Source organism: Amia ocellicauda, chromosome 7 (assembly GCF_036373705.1).
Source record: "Amia ocellicauda isolate fAmiCal2 chromosome 7, fAmiCal2.hap1, whole genome shotgun sequence".
NCBI lineage: Eukaryota > Metazoa > Chordata > Actinopteri > Amiiformes > Amiidae > Amia > Amia ocellicauda.
In genome coordinates, this window is record NC_089856.1 from 29,433,490 (window position 1) to 29,452,096 (window position 18,607).

The 18,607-nt window shown below is 39.4% G+C and overlaps 1 protein-coding gene across 1 annotated transcript; it reads left to right on the plus strand.

Moving 5' to 3' along the window:
• The first annotated feature begins 2,378 nt into the window (after positions 1-2,378).
• thpo (thrombopoietin) lies at positions 2,379-15,919 on the plus strand. Its single transcript, XM_066709055.1, has 6 exons — positions 2,379-2,563; positions 2,780-2,998; positions 7,117-7,250; positions 8,338-8,424; positions 11,699-11,863; positions 14,029-15,919. The coding sequence occupies exons 2-6, from the start codon at positions 2,986-2,988 to the stop codon at positions 14,185-14,187; spliced, it is 558 nt and encodes a 185-aa protein (XP_066565152.1). The 5' UTR covers positions 2,379-2,563; positions 2,780-2,985; the 3' UTR covers positions 14,188-15,919.
• The last annotated feature ends 2,688 nt before the right edge of the window (positions 15,920-18,607 follow it).

Genomic DNA, 18,607 nt, shown 5'->3' on the forward strand with positions numbered 1-18,607 from the left:
CAGTAATCTCTTACTCTTTTTAAAAAGTATCGGTAATCAGAATACTCGTCTGACAGGAGGAACGTAACGGGAATACAGAATTCTAGAATGTGATTATGTAACGCCGCCGCTTGTATTCCGTTACTCCCCAGCCCTGGTCCCAAGTGGGTAGCAGCTGGTTAGGCTGCAACTCTACAGACCTGTCTTAGCTCAATTCGATCAACTGGAATCTCCTCTACTGCTCTCTACTTTAGTCTAGTCTAGTCCAATAAACGTGAAATAATGAAATACATTTCAAACTAAATGAGTGAATAATGCATAAATTAAGAATGCCACAACTTCAGTCTCATCTGTATATATACCAGTATATATGTTTAATCTAATCACATTTTTATATTATTAAAATATTCCTAATATATGACCCCTGTCTATCTACCCATCTATACAGCTATCTATCTATAATGAGTTTGTAATGCGAAATGTTTTTTCTGAGCTTTAAGAATTGAAGGAAGGAGGATAAGCATTAAAGACTGGTTGCTGACGTGTGTTTTGGCGGATTGAGTCGCTGGCGCAAGGTTTTGTGTGTGTGTGCAACTTTTTTTTTTCCTCCCTAGTGATTTTTCTGTGAACCAAATCCAGGTAAAAAGCAGAGTTTTGATCTGTCTAGTGCAAGTGTCAATACTTGATTTGTGTAAACGTACATTATTTTGACCGATCACCGTGAACCCCATACGCTTAGCCTCTGTTAAGAATGTAATTCTCTCCTTACTCATTTATTTTCCCAGAAGCATCCAAAGAGGGTCGTCCTAAACCTGCACGCAGGCGCCCGGTGGCACTAGACAATAACCTTATTTTTATCTAAGTCCAGTTGGCGACAGCAAAACATGATTAAGCCAGGAGATGAGCAGACTGATCAAGAACATATCAAGGCGATTTACAATACGAAGCAGCCACACTGTACTTAAATGACAATACACAATGCAATCAAAGCTAGTATAGTGTTGGAATAAAACATTACTATTAAAAGCTATTCAGTGCTGTGAAGGGGTCGGAAAACAGTGCTGATCCATCACAGTGTTCATTGAACTGAACGTTTCAATAAATGGCACAGGTTTTGATGAGTTTTAGTTGATAATTGCTGTTCATACTTCATCATTATAGCGTTTCAGTGTATTATTTTATTTTGCGTTTCAGTGTATTGCGCATTATTTGTATTTGTTTTGTTTGTTTATTTGCATTTAAGTGAACTGTTTGTTTTTATTATTACAAAATGTCGGTATTATAAAGTATAATATTGTAAACTTAAAAGGTATGTATATTGCATTTGCATTGTTTTATCTGTTCAAACCAAAACATGTATTTATCTTTTTTTTACTTAAATACACATAATACTTATATTTCAATATTATATTAATATTATTAATGTATTTCACAAAATATATCACAATATACAAAAACTGCAATTTATATATTTTAAAGTATATTACAAGATACTGTAATATATTTTCCAGAAAAATTACAATATATTGTAATGTATACTATAGTTTGATGTTTTGATAACATTTCTTATATATTGTTTAATTCTGTGATTGTATTTTCACATCCCTGTTTATATTATGATTGTATTGTATTACTCTGTTGTATTGTACATGTAATGTAACGGTTTTTTTAAAAAAAGCTTTGACAATACCAGAGCACTCCGGTCACACCAATAAAGCTATTTTGTACTTGAATTTTAATTTGGTATATTTTACAAAACATATCTCAATATACAAACCCGGCAATCATTTGTATATTTTAAAATATATTGTAGTCGTGTATATTGTATTTTGTATATTGTATGTTCCAGGAAGATAGGACAATATGTTGTTACATATGTTAAAATATATACTGATGATTTTATAATACATTTATAATAATATTTTGAAATGTAAATATGTAAATTATTGCTGTTTTATATTTCAAAATATATTGCAGTATAATACTAGATATTGTAATATATTTTCCAGGAATATATAGCAACAGATATTTTAAAATATTTTGAAATATTTATTTCCCTCATTAACATGCAAATCAATTTATAACTTTTTTGAAATGCGTTTTTCTGGATTTTTTTTGCTGTTATTCTGTCTCTCACTGTTAAAATACACCTACCATTAAAATTATAGACTGATCATTTCCTTGTCAGTGGGCAAACATACAAAATTAGCAGGGGATCAAATACTTTTTTCCCTCACTGTAGGCCTATGCAGTAGCTGAAGTCTTTAAAATGAATTATACATAGCTTTTTTTTTTTTTTTTTTTTTTTTTTTTTTGGTAATTGAGGATGATTTGTGTTTCGAGGTGCCTTGACTCGCTGTAACTTTCAAGTGTTTCCAAGGCTGGCTTTTCCCTTCCAAAAGAAAAAGCTTCCTGTTACTTCAACCTGCCCAGACAGAAATCACAACGCAAACAATTACTCTGCTTTCAAAATGCACGTTTACATAGTTGGCATTCTGTTAAATAGTCAAATATTAACATGTGGCTCTCTCTCCCACAACTCTATACCAGACTTCTTTTTGTGACACTGCAGCTTTTTAATAAGGTAGGAAGAATATTTACTCTTAATTTATATACATATCCTCCAGATTGAAATAAGTAATCTATCTCTTAATTCAGGACCTCTGTCCCGCAGTTGGCACATTGGTATCACTATACACACACACACACACTCATACGCACAAAGCAGTGCGCTGGAATGCCACGCAACAGGATCCTCTTAATTTGGGCATTGATCATATTTTTTTCTTTAACATCCAAGACAGCCTGAACTCAGATACACGACAAAAATCCATGTTGAAGCCTGAGGAGATAATCCACTTCAAATGAAACGTGTCAGTGGCGGGGCTTGGAGACATTGCGCCCGGATCTGCCCCGCACTCTTTCTGCCGAGGGTTTAAATGGAAACCGGACGAGAGAATGGGGACTGTGCCGCTGTGAGGGTCTTTCTGCACCGGAGAGCGGGTTATGGAGTTAAGCAGTGAGTACAGCATGAATTTATTTATGAAGCTCAATTGTTCGCTTGCACAGGATTGGTATAGGCAGTCGTTGAACATGTGGGTGCCCTGGAGCGCAACTCCAGACACTATGAACAGAACTGTACTCCTCTATGTCGCACACACCGCAGTGACTGGTTTCATTACTTCCATACAAATGGTGCTGGAGCCATCTGAACACAAACAGAAGGGGCAAGAGACGGGTGTCAAGTCATTTCTAAAACCTAAAAAAAAAAAAAAAAATCTGATTCAATATGAAATGTATAGATGTGAAGTCATATATCAATTAAGTGATTGATATCAGGTCTCAGAAAAAATCATTCGTCAAAATATGTGCCCCTTGAAATCATAATGACTTAGTTATTTTATTTATTTAGCATAGCCTACTACATACATTATTGAAAAAGTTCCAAGCTGTCGCTGTCTACAGAACCAGATAAGTAAACGTAGACATAATAACTACTGATGCGTGCAGTCTAGGGTGTGCAGCTGATTGACTTCAGATTAAGAGAGGCAGAGATACTAAATTGTCATTCAAGTATGAACGTAGTGTTTCCCAAAGAGTCATTTATTTGGCACATGTACTGAATTAATACCTTGGTGTAACATAGGAATATGTTAAATTGTTTAAGTGAGAGCATTAAATCCTAGCCTAATGAAAGTAGGATTTTGTATGATCTAAGATCCCAGAAAAGATCCCCAGCTGGAATATGTCAATATGCATGACATAAACACACATAAGTAAATACAACTGGTTCAAATGAATACAATCTGTTCAAATGGAAAAACACAGATTTTATAATCCCACAAGTATATTGTGAAAATTTGATCTAGAAAAAATGCTGTATTATTGTGTAGTTCTTTGCTTTAAACAAAAACTCAGTCTGCCCCCAAGTAGGCACTGTGGAAGGAACCAGCCGTTTCAATTCCCTCATTCCTTGTTCAAGAAAGATGATGAGAGGTGTGTAGTAATAGAGTGCAAGGCTACCCTGGAGACAAAGCCACCCTGCAATCTGTAGTATACAATCACTTCATTAGCGCTCCCTGACCAGGAATGAAGTTTGGCTAATGGCATTCCACTCCTTGCATCATAAGTCTAATATAAAAGAAACAGGTACCAGACCTGGTTTTGACATGCAATATATTATATAATATGTGCATATAAGAAGAGTTAAGTGTGTTGATGTACCAGGTTTTACATGAAGTAAGTGAAAAATCATCATCTGCACCAAGAATTAGTGTTGAGAATCTAGAGATAAAGGCTGCAGTATTGTGGTCATCCAGGAATAGGGTTGGCCTGCGGACAGCATTCCAGGACACAAATAAGATTCCTTTAGTGCAGCAGTCTGACCTGTCCATGCTTCTGTGAGCTACAGGTCCTAGTACAAATGGCATATATAAGCTTGTTTAACATAAAATCTGAAATAGATCCAGCTTCTGTGTAAAGGATTTCTGATATTTTTCTCTGATATTGCTCCCCTGAGCCAGTTGACTGTTGACCAGGAGAGCAAGAATTCCTCTGCTTGCAGACTGTGCTATAGCTGTTCACTGTATATGCTGCTGATTCTGAAAGCTTTTAACACCAGGAGCAAAATTTGCTTGTATGTTTAAATTGTTTCTGCAGGAGCCCCTGTGCCCAACCTCCCCTTGACTGTTTTTCAAAAGTCAAGGGGAGGTCGGTCTGTAATTGGCATTTATTGCAGAAATCTTTACTTTGCCCCATATGAAGTAAAGTGCTGTTAGCCCATAGATTATGTTTAACAAACCATAGACCAGTTTCTTGGAAATCCATCTGATTATATCAGGTCACACTACAGGATGTGACTAACACCGGGACTTTCGTTAAGATATGAGAAACATGTTGGGACTGAAACCTTTAGTGGAAAACTGGGGCACACTGGGCTAAAGTGGGACCTGTGGTCACAGCAGAGATTCTGCCACTTGCTCACAGAGGCTGGGATGGATGGCTGATCTGCAGTGAAATGTGATTAAAGAGCAGGGGTGGATACATGATTTTCATTTATGGGGGGTTCATGCGAGTGCCCCTGAGCTCTCAAATTAGAGCATTTCTGAGACAATCGAATTACGTATTTTTTTTATGGTTTTTGACCTGAACTCTAGATGGGTCAAAATCTGAAATTTGCAGTGAATCGAATGAATAATGTCTAAAAGAAAAAATGTGGCAGTGTTGTAAAATACATTATTTATTTTCCTGCTCACCCTGAACTGTCTGCGAGAACACATGCATCATAGTGGTTTGCTTTCATGCCTTCTTGGCGTTGGCTTCTCCATTCTGGTATATGTGTGACATTTTTGCTCAATTTGAATATCATGAACGAAAAACTTTAAATTGAAATCGAAACCAGTGACTGCTATCGTTTTGATGTCTTTATTCCTTTTCGTGATTCCACATGGGATTTGCAGATTTCCATATTCCAGGAAATCTTTCCTCATGAGATATGTCACTCAAGTGGCAACACTGTGCCATTGATCACTGAAACTATGCTTAATAAACTGGGTAGAGACAACTTGAGCTATCACCACTATGCTATACTGTAAACAGCGTAGTAAAGGCATAACTTTTGAAATTGTGGAACACGAAATTTAGGGGCGGGGGTTGGGCCACCCCTGGAGAGGAGGATCTCAACGTGACAACAAGAACAAATAGAGCTGTGCCAGCAGCCTGTCCTGTCACAAGGAAGTCAAACAAGTAGCCTGTTTGCAACACACACCCACACATGTGCTGGACCCCAGGCCTACTGTGGCTGTGCTTACTGTCATGCAGGGAAAAAATCTATTGGAACGAACGGCTGGTGAAGTGTTAGAGGTGTATGGCAGAGAGAATTCTGCTTCTTGGATATTGGCCTATTCCAAATGAAACCTTACCTACCCAGGAATCAGATTGTTTGTTTAATATTTAAATCAGAGCTGAAGAAAGTATACTTTTTTGCTGTTGTTGTTTTTGGGCTTTTCCCGTCATGTTGAATGTTTGTCCTTGATAAGTATTTTTTTCAGCTGTGTACATGGTGCTAGGTTGTTTGACCCCTGTATTGATCAGGCCCAGCTCATGTGCAGTCCCGCACTCAGCCATCTCAGCCTGAGCAGGCAAGACCGAGACAACAGAAGAGAGGAGCGAGAGCTCTTCAGTATATTAAAGGGAATAAACTATACTGTGTAGGCTGACTCTTGGCCTTACTGACTGTTGGAAGAATACTGTGACAGTTGTCCCAATGCAGTTTGCATCGGATAAAGAGAAGCTGACCTCTTTAACATCTTCCTTTTCAATGAGTCCCTGAGGTGTTCTATAGTAGTGCTTCCCAAACATCAGTCCATTGGACAATTGGTGGTCCATAGAACACTTGGTGCCGGTCTGTAGCCTACTTCATCCTGCACCCTATCACATTCATCTCAAATCCACTGTAATATAAAGAAAATTCATTCAAAATACTTTGTTCTGCATTACATTTTTTAGATGCAATAAAATGTATGTTGACTGTATAGTTCATACTGTGGTGGTTCACAATACCAAAAATAGATGAGCCACAGTGTGAAAACGTTTGGGAACCCCTGCTCTAGATGACTGAAGTCATTGTATTACCCCAGAACAGTGTGGCAAGAAAGAGAAGGTATGGCGAGACTCATTCCACCCTGGTGAGAAGATGCAGAATGTGAGGAAGTAGCTCGAAAGTATCCCATGAACCAGACTTTCAGTATTTTGGGATTTTAGCCTGATGTCTTACTCATCCAGAGTCATACGAATCCATGGAAAACTTTTTTAATTCTGTGCGTCCAGTTAGAAGACTATTTAATTTATCGTTTCTTTAGCATAGCACAATTGATGTCTATTAGCCAGCTTTTGAGAGTCAGTGTGTTGCGACCGTCTGCTTCCATCAGTTGTGCTATGCTGGACTTAACTGGACACACAGAATTAAAAATGATTTTGATGGATTTGTGTGACTCTGGGTGAGTAAGCAATCAGGCAAAAATGCCCAAATACCAAAGTATCCCTTTAAATTGTGTGCACAGTAAAGTATAGGAAAATAAACAATGTGCCAAATGACTGCAATAAGGATTCACATGTGTTTTTCATGTTTTTGTACAGGATTGGTGTTATTGCTACTTGTCATGACAGTTGTTGAAGTGCGAGACACACAGAGCAGCAATATTGACTACGTATGCAACCCTCGAGTCAGAGATCAACAGATTCAGAAAGTGAACGATCTCAGGAGTGTGATGGTAAGACAGATGCACAGGCCGGCATTTTGAATCAATCAATCAACCAACCAATCAATTGGTCAATTATGATTTTATAGAGATACTTTTAGATCTGGTCTTGTCAAATACCGGGGGTCTCCTGGTCAGCATTCCACCTCATTCCTACATTAGTTAAATAATTATACACTCAACAGATCTACTTTACTTTTTCCAGGTTAAACTGTATTTAAAAACTTAGCTGGATTGTTTTCCCCAGAAGAGTGGATTTTCAGAGCATTGTTATATATCAAAGCATATTACAGTGAGTCATGTTACAACAGGGGCTGCAGTGAAGGGGCAGGACACAGTAGAAACCTACAATACAGGCAAGTACCAGGAAATAATCTACAGATTAAATCATACAAATGATTGTTTAAAAGTTGGCAGATAATTTGTATGAAAGTGAAAAGTTTCAAAGAAAATACAGGAAGGCAATCAAATACTTCTCTTTTGTTTACATGACTTTTCCAAAAATAAAAAAAATAAATATAATCAATGTGACCATACGGGAAAAACAGGATAGCAGAAAAAAAGTGAAGTAGACAGTTGGGAGCAAACTGAATCACATGGGTTAAGACCAATGAATTTTGAGAGAACACAGAGAAGTTCAGATCTTCTTCAGAAAGAGTGGGAAGGCAGAGGGGCTTGGCTTTTTCAGAAGTAACTGCCAGAGTTCCAGAGTAAGATTAATTTAACATTGAAGGCTTTGCCAAACACCATTTGATTATCCTGTTCCTGGAGGGCCACAATCCTGCAGGTTTGACTAATTAAGGATGTAACAGCTGTTTCCCTGTGACTGTGAAAATGCCATTTTGCATATTTCATACTCCTGAGAGTCTGATGGCAATCAAACTGAAATGGAATGTTTTGCCATTTCCTTTTTAACTGCTGCCTATATTTCACTCCTGAGGTCCGGCTACAGTATTCCTTGGTGGAATTGTGTTCAAAAGAAGTTGTGTTTTTTCTGTTGAACGTCAGCATTCTAAAATGATGATCTTAATCGTAATCTAAGTAATCAACTGTATTTGACATCTGTCATGTGTTTATATCACTTCTTTACTGTCTGCAGATTGTGTGCAGTGCGGCAGCTCTCCTGCCCAGTCCAGTCCAGTTGCCATTTGTGGGAGTCCGCAAGGAAACCTGGAAGAAGAAATCCGTAAGTCTTCCCAGCTACCCCTGCCCCTCAGACCCTGCAGGTTCCCCTGAGACACAAATCCGTAACACTAAACAGTCCCCCTGACATTGGGGGTTTGACACTCTACCATGTTCAGAGGGGACTGATGTAAAGAGTTAGTGTAATCTCTCCATGGTAGCGCGTGTTTCTTCTAACAGCCTGCAGTTTAACCATTCACACCCATACAGTTAGGTCCATAAATATTTGGACAAGGACACGGTTTTCATCATTTTGGCTCTGTACACCACCACAATGGATTTGAAAGGAAAAAATGAATTAAATAGTGAGTTTCAATACTTGGTTGCAAATCCTTTGCAGTCAATGACTGCCTGAAGTCTGGAACCCATAGACATCACTAGATGCTGGGTTTCTTCCCTGGCGATGCTCTGCCAGGCCTGTACTGCAGCTGTCTTTAGTTCCAGCTTGTTCTTAGGGTGTTCTGCCTTCAGCAAGTGAAATGCTGCTCAATTGGATTCAGGTCAGGTGATTGACTTGGCCATTGCAGAACATTCTTAAAGTCTTGGGATGCTTTCGCAGTTTGCTTCGGGTCATTGTCCATCTGCACTGTGAAGCAATGAGTTTTGAAGCATTTGGCTGAATCTGAGCAGATAATATAGCCCTAAACACTTCAGAATTCATCCTGCTGCTTTTGTTAGCAGTCACATCCTCAATAAATACAAGGGAGACAGTTCTCTTGACAGCCATAAATGCCCATGCCATAACACTAGCTCCACCATGCTTCACAGATGAGGTGGTATGGTTCGGATCATGAGCAGTTCCTTCCCTTCTCCATACTCTTTCTCTTCCCATCATTCTGGTACAAGTTGATCTTTGTCTCATCTGTCCATAGGATGTTGTTCCAGAACTGTACAGGGGTCTTTAGATGTTTTTTGGCAAACTCTAATCTGGTCTTCCTGTTTCCTGTTTACATATTGTGTTACAATCTAATGTTTTTGCTTTCTTTCTGATTGGTTTGTTTTGATTTCTAAGGCAAAACGCCCTAAGAACAAGCAGGAACTAAAGACAGCTGCAGTTCAGGCCTGGCAAAGCATCACCAGGGAAGAAACCTAGCATCTGGTGATGTCTATGGGTTCCAGACTTCAGGCAGTCATTGACTGCAAAGGATTTGCAACCAAGTATTGAAACTCACAGTTTAATTCATGATTATGTTAGTTTGTCCAATTACTTTTGAGCCCCAAACATTGTGGGGAACACATATATAAATTGGTGTAATTCCTACACCGTTCACCCAATTTGAATGTAACTACCCTCAAGTTAAAAATGGAAGTCTACACTTAAAGCACATCTTGACTGTTTCCTTTCAAATCCATTGTGGTGGCGTACAGAGCCAAAATGATGACAATTGTGTCCTTGTCCAAATATTTATGGACCTAACTGTACACGGTTTGAACTCATCCAAACAGAATAGGGTCCAGTACATTAATGTGTTTATATTATGACCTTAGGCATGGGCACAGGAGAGAGGCCCATGACAAAGCATGGTCTCATCACATGTGGAGCCTATGGTACAGAGGTGTTCCAATATCTTACAGTGAAAAACCTGAACTTGGAAGACCCCGCTTTGAAGATGACCCCGAAGTGTGAACCAGACCCAGGGTCGCGTAAAATTAGTCTATCTGAAATACTAGTGGATCAGCCAATAGTGTAAGCTGCTGTATGACATACCCCACTTTCATTACAGGGAAGGTTCACTGTATTTTCTGTAACTTGTGATATGCCGTTGTTTTGGCCAAAATATCAATTGTAAGTTACGAACAGAAATTACTCTATGCAGTGTTGTCATTTTGTTTTAATTGGTTAAAAATTACCTATTCAATGTTTTATAACTGTCATTTTTTGAATATAACTTTCATGTTTACATATAGCCAATGGTTTTGAGACAAATGTTTAAAAAAAGGTTACCTGTTCAGGTATCCCAAGGTATTGTTTTACTGGCCAAAAGATAAATGGTAAATTTGCAGTGTTGTCTTCGAAAGCTTTAAAATGTGAGTTCTATGCTGTAAAGCGTAGGAAACTTTCCCTTTAATTCCAGGCACTGGATTGACTAATTTTTCAGAGACTAATTTGATGTGACACGGAAAACAGACCCGCCTATCAACCCTGTCTGAATATGTGACCCTGAACTTGTGTGGCGAATTGGAGTGTTTGCACCTCGCCTACTTCAGGGAACTGAGTATTGGCCAAAATTTAGTCAGGAACAAATAAGAAAGTGTAAGTTTGAAAGCTGTGATTTCATCTGTTACCATCCCCCCAGTACACACAGTGCCGCCAATGAGAGTATATCTCACTGAAGTGATTTCACCTCTTGGGACTTGGGCATAGCTCCATGCAAGTCTGTAGCGATTACAAGTAGGCCGATAATAAAAAAAAACATCTAAGAGTGTACAGCACAGATTCAAATATAAAAAAAAAACACTTTGCAATCCATTCCTGTGGATCTGATTAGTACAACCAGCTAAGAGTTGTTAACAAGATGTTTGTGCCAAGCATCAGGCCACAGGCTGGGTTGGAAGTCTTGACATATGACTACACCTGCTAGAGCAGGAGAATATCAGCATAACTGTGTTCAGATTTGGGCACCATTCCTTAAGTGTCATGATAGCTTACAAAAGACATTGGATTTGGTCCATGCATTGAGAGGACAAATCAAACATTTCTGTAGCATTCCTAAGCTACAGCAGGAGTCAAACATATGGGAGATTCGTCAAAAGCTTCAAAATAATAAAACAGGTCACTTTCAATTCAGCCTGCCTGGCAGATCTAAGTAAGTAATATAATAGGGGACTGATTGATTTTCTGTTAATTTTAATAGAGATAACAATTAATGCTTGATTTAATCCAAATCAAAACTATAAACTGGTTATTAATGTTATTAAGTTATAAAATCCCAAGCTTACTACAAGGAGGATTCGAACTGACCTGTTTTCCTATTCAGACATGTCTGTACAGTGCACTGATATTCTCAGAACCTGGAGAGCAGGATACAAGGCATCAAAAGATAAGCAGAAGAGTATAGGAAAGCATGCAGCTGAGAATTACTGGAACATAGCCTTGTTTTTGCTGGCTTTGGTAAATCAGTGATGTTTTGCCACACTAACTACATCACTACTACAACTCAACCGGTTTTTAGTCACAGGGTGTCTTGTTACCGGTGAAACCTCCAACATGCCAAAGCCCCATTGCTGCTTATGCCTGCTCTGACACAAAACCTCTGTCTGTCCATGTGTGTCTGCAGATGCAGGTGAAGAGGGCTGAGATCGTGTCTGAGCTGCGTATGTTCTCAGAGTCCATAGAGAGCATGAGGGAAGGGAACCAGTCTGACTGCCTGTCCATTCTGCTGGACCGGCTGTCTCATAGCATCACCAACCACATCCTCATCATCACCAATCTGCAGCTACCGGTGAGTGCTTAGGAGTGTAGGGAAAGGGGCCACTGAGATGACCTTGTTTTTACTGCTAACCCATCTCAGATACTCCTTTTTGTGAGTCAGGGAGTCAGCTGCAACTACAGACTCCCATTTTACCCATGCAGCTGTCTCTATTTCCCTTTCTGTTTTCTGATATTTTCAGGCGTAGATGTGCCTCTTCTTTTCTTTGTATGTCATGAGTCATCTTGGATCTTTTTGTTGAAATGAAGTAGTTCCTTTTCATCGACTTTGCCGACACTTTGCAGGATTTGTGATCCTCGAATCAAGACCATTTGCAATCCCCTCTGCTCAAGGCCCGTGCCAAAACTCTTCAGATGCCGGCCGTGCCCACGGTTGCACAGACAGACTAACAGGCTCCTTGTTGTGGAGACCTTCCTCTTCCTGCTACACTAGTCCGGTTGTCACTCTGGAGGGCTCCTGCTTATTTCCTGACCTTGGCTACCCTTCTGCAGAATAACAGGATGCTGCCGCACGTATGCAAAAACAAGACCAGTGAATTCTTGGTGATGCATGGAAATTGGTCACTCCCATGTTCCACAACACGCAACCCCTCTGTTGGTGATAAAGATATTTTGTGCTAAATTATTGCTTTCATTTTGGCTTGCATAAACACAAATACTGGATATATTGCATTCATAACCATGTTACAATATTCCTTGTCTTCAAAAAAAATAAACAAAAATAAAATACAAAATATAATAGAATGTTTTTGCTGTCCAGGGCTGTAGGTGTGTTCAGGGTTATGTCTCACTAGGGTTGTTGAAAATACAGATACCACGATACCAAATTTCAGAAACAGTTCTGAGGTATGCATTGGTATTACTGGTGTTGTAATCAATTCAGAATTACCATGGATTTCTGTATCCCCTGACAAACTGCGCAGGTGCAAACTGGAGATTGAACGACATGCTCTGCTGATAGCATTGTGCACGCGCTGCAGAGCTGTAACATGTCTAGGAGAATAGCACATAATAAAAGCTAAAATTACTACAAATTACATTGTCCTCAAGAGTAGACAAACTTATTTCATTTTAATGTACAAACTCTGTGCAGAAATTATTTAACTGCGAGCATAATAAACTATGGGTTGCAAATATAAATCCCTAGTCCTCGCACATTAAGGCTCCACCTCATGCTCATGCCTTGTTGCAAAAATGTAACGTATTGCAATCAAACCATGCTATGCTTACATACCCCCCCCCCCTCATACAACAACTACGTGCACTCCCCCAAGGCTGCTGAACGTTTTAAAATCTACAAATCTAACAAATCTCACACATTAACAATTTTGTCAATTTTATGTACGATTTAGAGAATCTACAGGTTAATTAGTTTAGATTAGGGGATAATAGGCTATTACTATTATTATTTAATTATTTGACTGATGTTTTCATCCAAAGCAACTTACTTTGGTACCCATTTATTCAGGTTTAAATTTTATTATATTATATGTCATTTATAGTGTCAGTAAAAAAAGTTTGCATAATATGTGATCTCTCATTCTCTGACCTGTACTTGATTAAATCAAAATGTATCATAAATACAGTGCCTCTGGGCTCATCTTCAGTCCTTCAGGACCAAGACTGACCCGGGACAACATTGACATGCTTGTGTTTCTCTGGTGATTGTGAAAAAGCTTAATCATAACACTATCATAAGCATGTGTTCCCACTTGAGAACAGATTCCAAGGCACCCTATTGTTATGAAGAAAATGTTTAAATGGTTATTGGATTCTGGACAAATTTACTCAATGCTATGATAATTGTTTACTGCTCTGTCACGTTTTTGACCTGGAGCAAAGATTGTTTATCTTTATTAAAGGAATGTTAATTTATTTTGTGTGTGTGTATTTTTTTTTTCTCTGCAGTATCGAATTGGTATCAAGTTTCGTGAAACTGAACTTGTATCGTATCGAAGTTCAAAATCCTAGTATCGTGATTCTAGTAGGTGATGTTCCATGTACTGTCTCCATGTTTCATAATACTTTTTCTTTTACTCTGAACTCACTGTTGTATTTGAAAACTAAAAAAACTACCTGAGGACTGAATAGGGTTTCCTGTGTTAACATTGGCCCCCCGAGTTACATTAACCTTAACCTTACCATTAACCATTAAGCTGTGTGTCTGTCTGGCTGCAGGGGGAGAAAGTGAATCAGGACAGACCAGACTCTGCCAGGAGCACCCAGAAACTGCAAGATGTGCAGAAGACTTACAGCAACCTCCTGAAAGGCAAGATGGAGAGCTTCTTAAAGGAGCTAGAAGAAGACTTCTGTGAAGGGAGAGCCGATGACTCTTGACCCCAGACAGGACTTTACCTGGGTTTCAGAGTTTTCCTGGAGCTGCTGGTTCTCCGTTCCATCTAATGTGGGCTGGGCCTGAACCCCTGAAGAGGAGACTTTATGACAGCACTTCAATTAAGTTGGGATACTGAGCTTTGCATTTTGTATATAGCACATCCCAGAGCACTGGAAAACAGAATACTAAAAGCTACAGAAACTCATCCAGACACATATCTACTGTGCTCTGTATGTTGATCTCAGTACCCCCACAAGAATGGCCTTGGTTTTATTGAGCTGGCATCCTCCCCAAAAACAAGCACTTTTTAGAAGCACTGCTTCTTTAAACATGATGAACTTCCCTGTAGGCCTGCTACATTCCTGTGGAAATGCTGCTCTCTCCTGGCCAAGGATTGGAAGACTTCACTGAGCTCAAGGATGAAGGCAGGGCAAAAAGACCTGGAACAGAAGGACTGGCACATAAGTAAAGAAGTACTGCAGTTTTCCATAAGATGCCACTATATAAATATGGATTCTATTTATATCACAAACTATAAGCTAAATGAGATAAAACTAAAAACTTTAGATGCCATAAAATGACAATCTGGGAACCTAGCTGCTAAGGATCTACCATCCACAGCTCTTGCTCTTAATGTTTTACACTGGATGTCATTGCAGATTGCTGCCAATCATGCACTGATGGCAAGCTCAAAACTCCCACTCCCACGTTGCAGAGTTAGAGGGCAGTGCCTGGGACACAGCGATTATTTGATTGACATGGTATGAGGGGTGTCGAGCAATGACCTAAGAACATACCAGTTCTGGGCATGTGATACCCAGCATTGATCTGGAAATATACTAATCCTAACCATTGAACCAACTATCCGTGACCAAAGAATGCACTGATTCTGGGCTTAGAAGAACTGCATTGACTTGTATTATCTATGCTATATTATAATATACTGACTGGTACAGGACAGCTGTCACCCACCTGTGCTGAAGAATACAGCGATGCCCCTGAGATATTGTAAATGTTTTATTTTTTTATTTAATGTTTGAATTATTTTTAACTGCCTTCCCCTCGAACATTTATAATATGTGTATAATAAACTCTCAGACTATATGTATTTCAGTAAAACAAAATGTCAAAATGTTCATATATGCTGCATTAATAATTGATGATCTGTGTTGGGATGTAATGGATTACTGGTATGGTCATAGTAACGCAATTACCATAATCAGATTAGAAACCATCAGTATTCATTTGTTTACTCATGCTAAAATCTGTAACACAGTTATGATAATAATGGGCATCATCTGACAGGTTACTTCTTGAAATTTCTTGACTCTGTACAGATAGGCTAAGATCTCTAGCTGGTGGTTTAAAAAGTCAGGAGGTCACAGATCATTTTATAATGATGTGGCGCTATTCCTGTTGAGGGAAAAGACTTTTTTTAACTCACAAGTCCAATACAGCAGTTAATTACACATATTCCAGTGTGTGTAGATTAGAGAGAATTTTCTCAATTGTTTATTCTTCTGAAAAATATACTGGAACTTCAACTGGATGCCAACATGACATATTTTCTTTCCATTAGACCACCTTTGTTCTCGTCAACTTGTTTATGAATGTACGACATGCGTTGTGTTTGTGAATTTGCAATTTGAACTGTGATGTTTTTGAAGTGCTTATTTTTATGTTTCTATTTGTTTGGTGCCTTAAAACAAATACTAATAAATTGGATGATTAATAGATTTTTCTAACTGTGATCTTATCTGCGATAAAGTCCTTGTTTTTTAACACCTGTGCAAGAACATGACAGTTATGCTTTAAAGGAAAACTGTTGACTGGCATCATTGAGTAGACACAAGTAGCAACTTTTCAAGCACACATATAATTTGCATTTACTTCATTTAGGATTCTCATCTGAAAAACAGGAAGTGACCCCAGCCCTGGAGCAAGGGCCTTGATCATGCCGTTTCTCAGGAGAGAGTGGGTGTTGCTGGCAGTAGGCCATACCATGTTCCAGGCTGTTTACTTGACTATAAATCATTAATACAAGACATAAGGTAAATACCAGCTGGTGAACTACACCACTCTGACATTGCAATATTTCATTCGATGAAAAAAAGTGAAACGATGAAATACACAGTTTTTGAATTTGAAGTGCATTTGTAGGGCACCAACAGAATACAAAGCTCTGAAATATTTTTTTGTTAGCTATAGCTTTCCAGGCCATTGACCGAGACTGCTCTGTTATGATCCTGTTCACAGAAATCATGTGGGAGAGTCAGGTAATTACAAGACTGTGACAATATCATTATATTAAAAGTAATATCAAATTATATCCAAGGTTTTTGATTTTGTTTCCTGTTTGAGCTTTTGAAATGTGCCTCAAGGAATGTTTAGAAACCACATCTGAAAAGCTCCTCTAAGCTTCACTTTCAGTGATTAGGAGAATTTTACAGTGAAGTGTGAGCTTTGTTGTGTGTGTGCAAAGGTCACATTAGGGTTTAAATATAGCTAGAAGATGAAAAACTCCCTTATATATACCCCACTATTTTGTTTTTAATTCTGTCTTAAAATTATGATTTATATTAAACCAGTTGCAAAGCAGGCTGCCCTGTTGTTGACTTTTAATTGAATTTCAGGAGTAAACAAACCCAGTGAATCCTATCCACTTCCCCTTGATGAACTGTAAACACCTGCTTCTAACGCACACCCCTAGCATTCATTGTTTCGCCTTGGCATGGAGCTCACGCCCCCTAGCTCACAGCAGTTGCCTACCACACACAGTTCACCTCCAGCTCTCTTCCATGTTGCACGCCTTCAGCTTCAGTCCAGACACCTGATGGCCACAGTTCCTGCCACAGCCATGGATATCTGGCCTGATCCAGGAGATCAACTATTCCACGCCCACCTATCGGTTTTAGATAGGGCCCAAAAATGTCCTCTGCCACACCCGTCCCTTTCACTGTCATTCTGCTCCTGTCCCTCCACCTGCTATGGCCCTTTGGCATTTCTTCCCTTGTCCCATCCACCTCACCTGCGCCCAATTCGCCCTTCCGCTCCATTGATTTCCTTCTTCCGCCTCATTACTCCACTCTACTGGACCACTGGCACGCCGCTGGGCTTAGGTTGTACCCTGCCTTTGACCTTGGTTTCTTTTCCACAGTCCCTTCTGTCCCAGGCACTCGCCACAAGCAACTTGATCCATCTGCCCTCCCGCCTTCCTCCTTCTCCTCTCTTCTCTTGGTGGTGCAATTGTGCCTCTCTCCCCTCCTCCCTCCCATTAACCCCGGCAGTGCTGTGTGTGTCTCTCACTACTTCTTTCAGGGATTTAACTTGAAAACAAAATATAGTCTGAATTATCCATCATGGCAGCTTGGGTAGGAATAATTGCACCCGCCATCACATTTATTTATTCTCAGACACCCTGAAACAGTCTGCCACACACTGCGAAAGCATTCACCTTTCTTCCAAACAATACCCTGTCATCAATCCACACTAGAAGTATTCTGACCAATTTAAAAACTCTGACATTTCATTTCAGATCCAGAAATACAGTGACCTAAAACAACTACATAGAATCAAGTCCTTAGACTCTGCATTGGCGGTCTGGGAGTCTCATTTCCTTTTTGGGGGGTCCAACAGTGGGGCTCATTTCACCAGGCTATATGAAGCCAAAAGCTTCATATACATTGGCTCTCAAAAGTATTCACCATCCTTGGACTTTTCCACATTTCATTGTGTTACAAAATGAAATCAGAATGGATTTAATCTGGAGTTTTTGCCACTGATCAACACAGAAAAGTAGAATAAGGTTCTTCAAAAGTACCAAACAGGGGTAGTATATAAAAACATTTCCAAGGCATGAATATCCCCCGGAGTACAGTAAATTCATTCTTAAGAAATGGAGAGAATATGGCACAACTGTGAATCTGCCTAGATCAGGTCATCCCCAAAAACTGAGAAGGGCACTAGTCAGGGAAGCCACCAAGAGGCCTATGGTAACTGAGTTAGTCGTCCACAGCTGAGCTGGGAGACACTGTGTATACTGCAACCATAGCCCGGGTGCTTCACAAAAGTGTCCTTTATGGGAGAGTGGCAAAACAAAAGCCATTGTTGAAAAAAAACTCACATCACATCATGTCTTGAGTTTGCCAGAAGGCATGTGGGAGACTCTGAGACCAAGTATGGTCTGATGAGACCAAAATAGAGTTTTTTGGCCCAAACCTATGCTACCTTTTGTGCAAACCTAACACTGCACATCATCCTGAGAACACCATCCCTACTGTGAAGCATGGTGGTGGCAGCATCATGCTATGGGGATGCTTCTCTCTGTCAGGGCCTGGAAACCTTGTAAAGATAGGGGGCAAAATGGATGCACCAAAGTACAGAACATTCCTGGAAGAAAATCTGCTGAAATCTGCAAAAGAC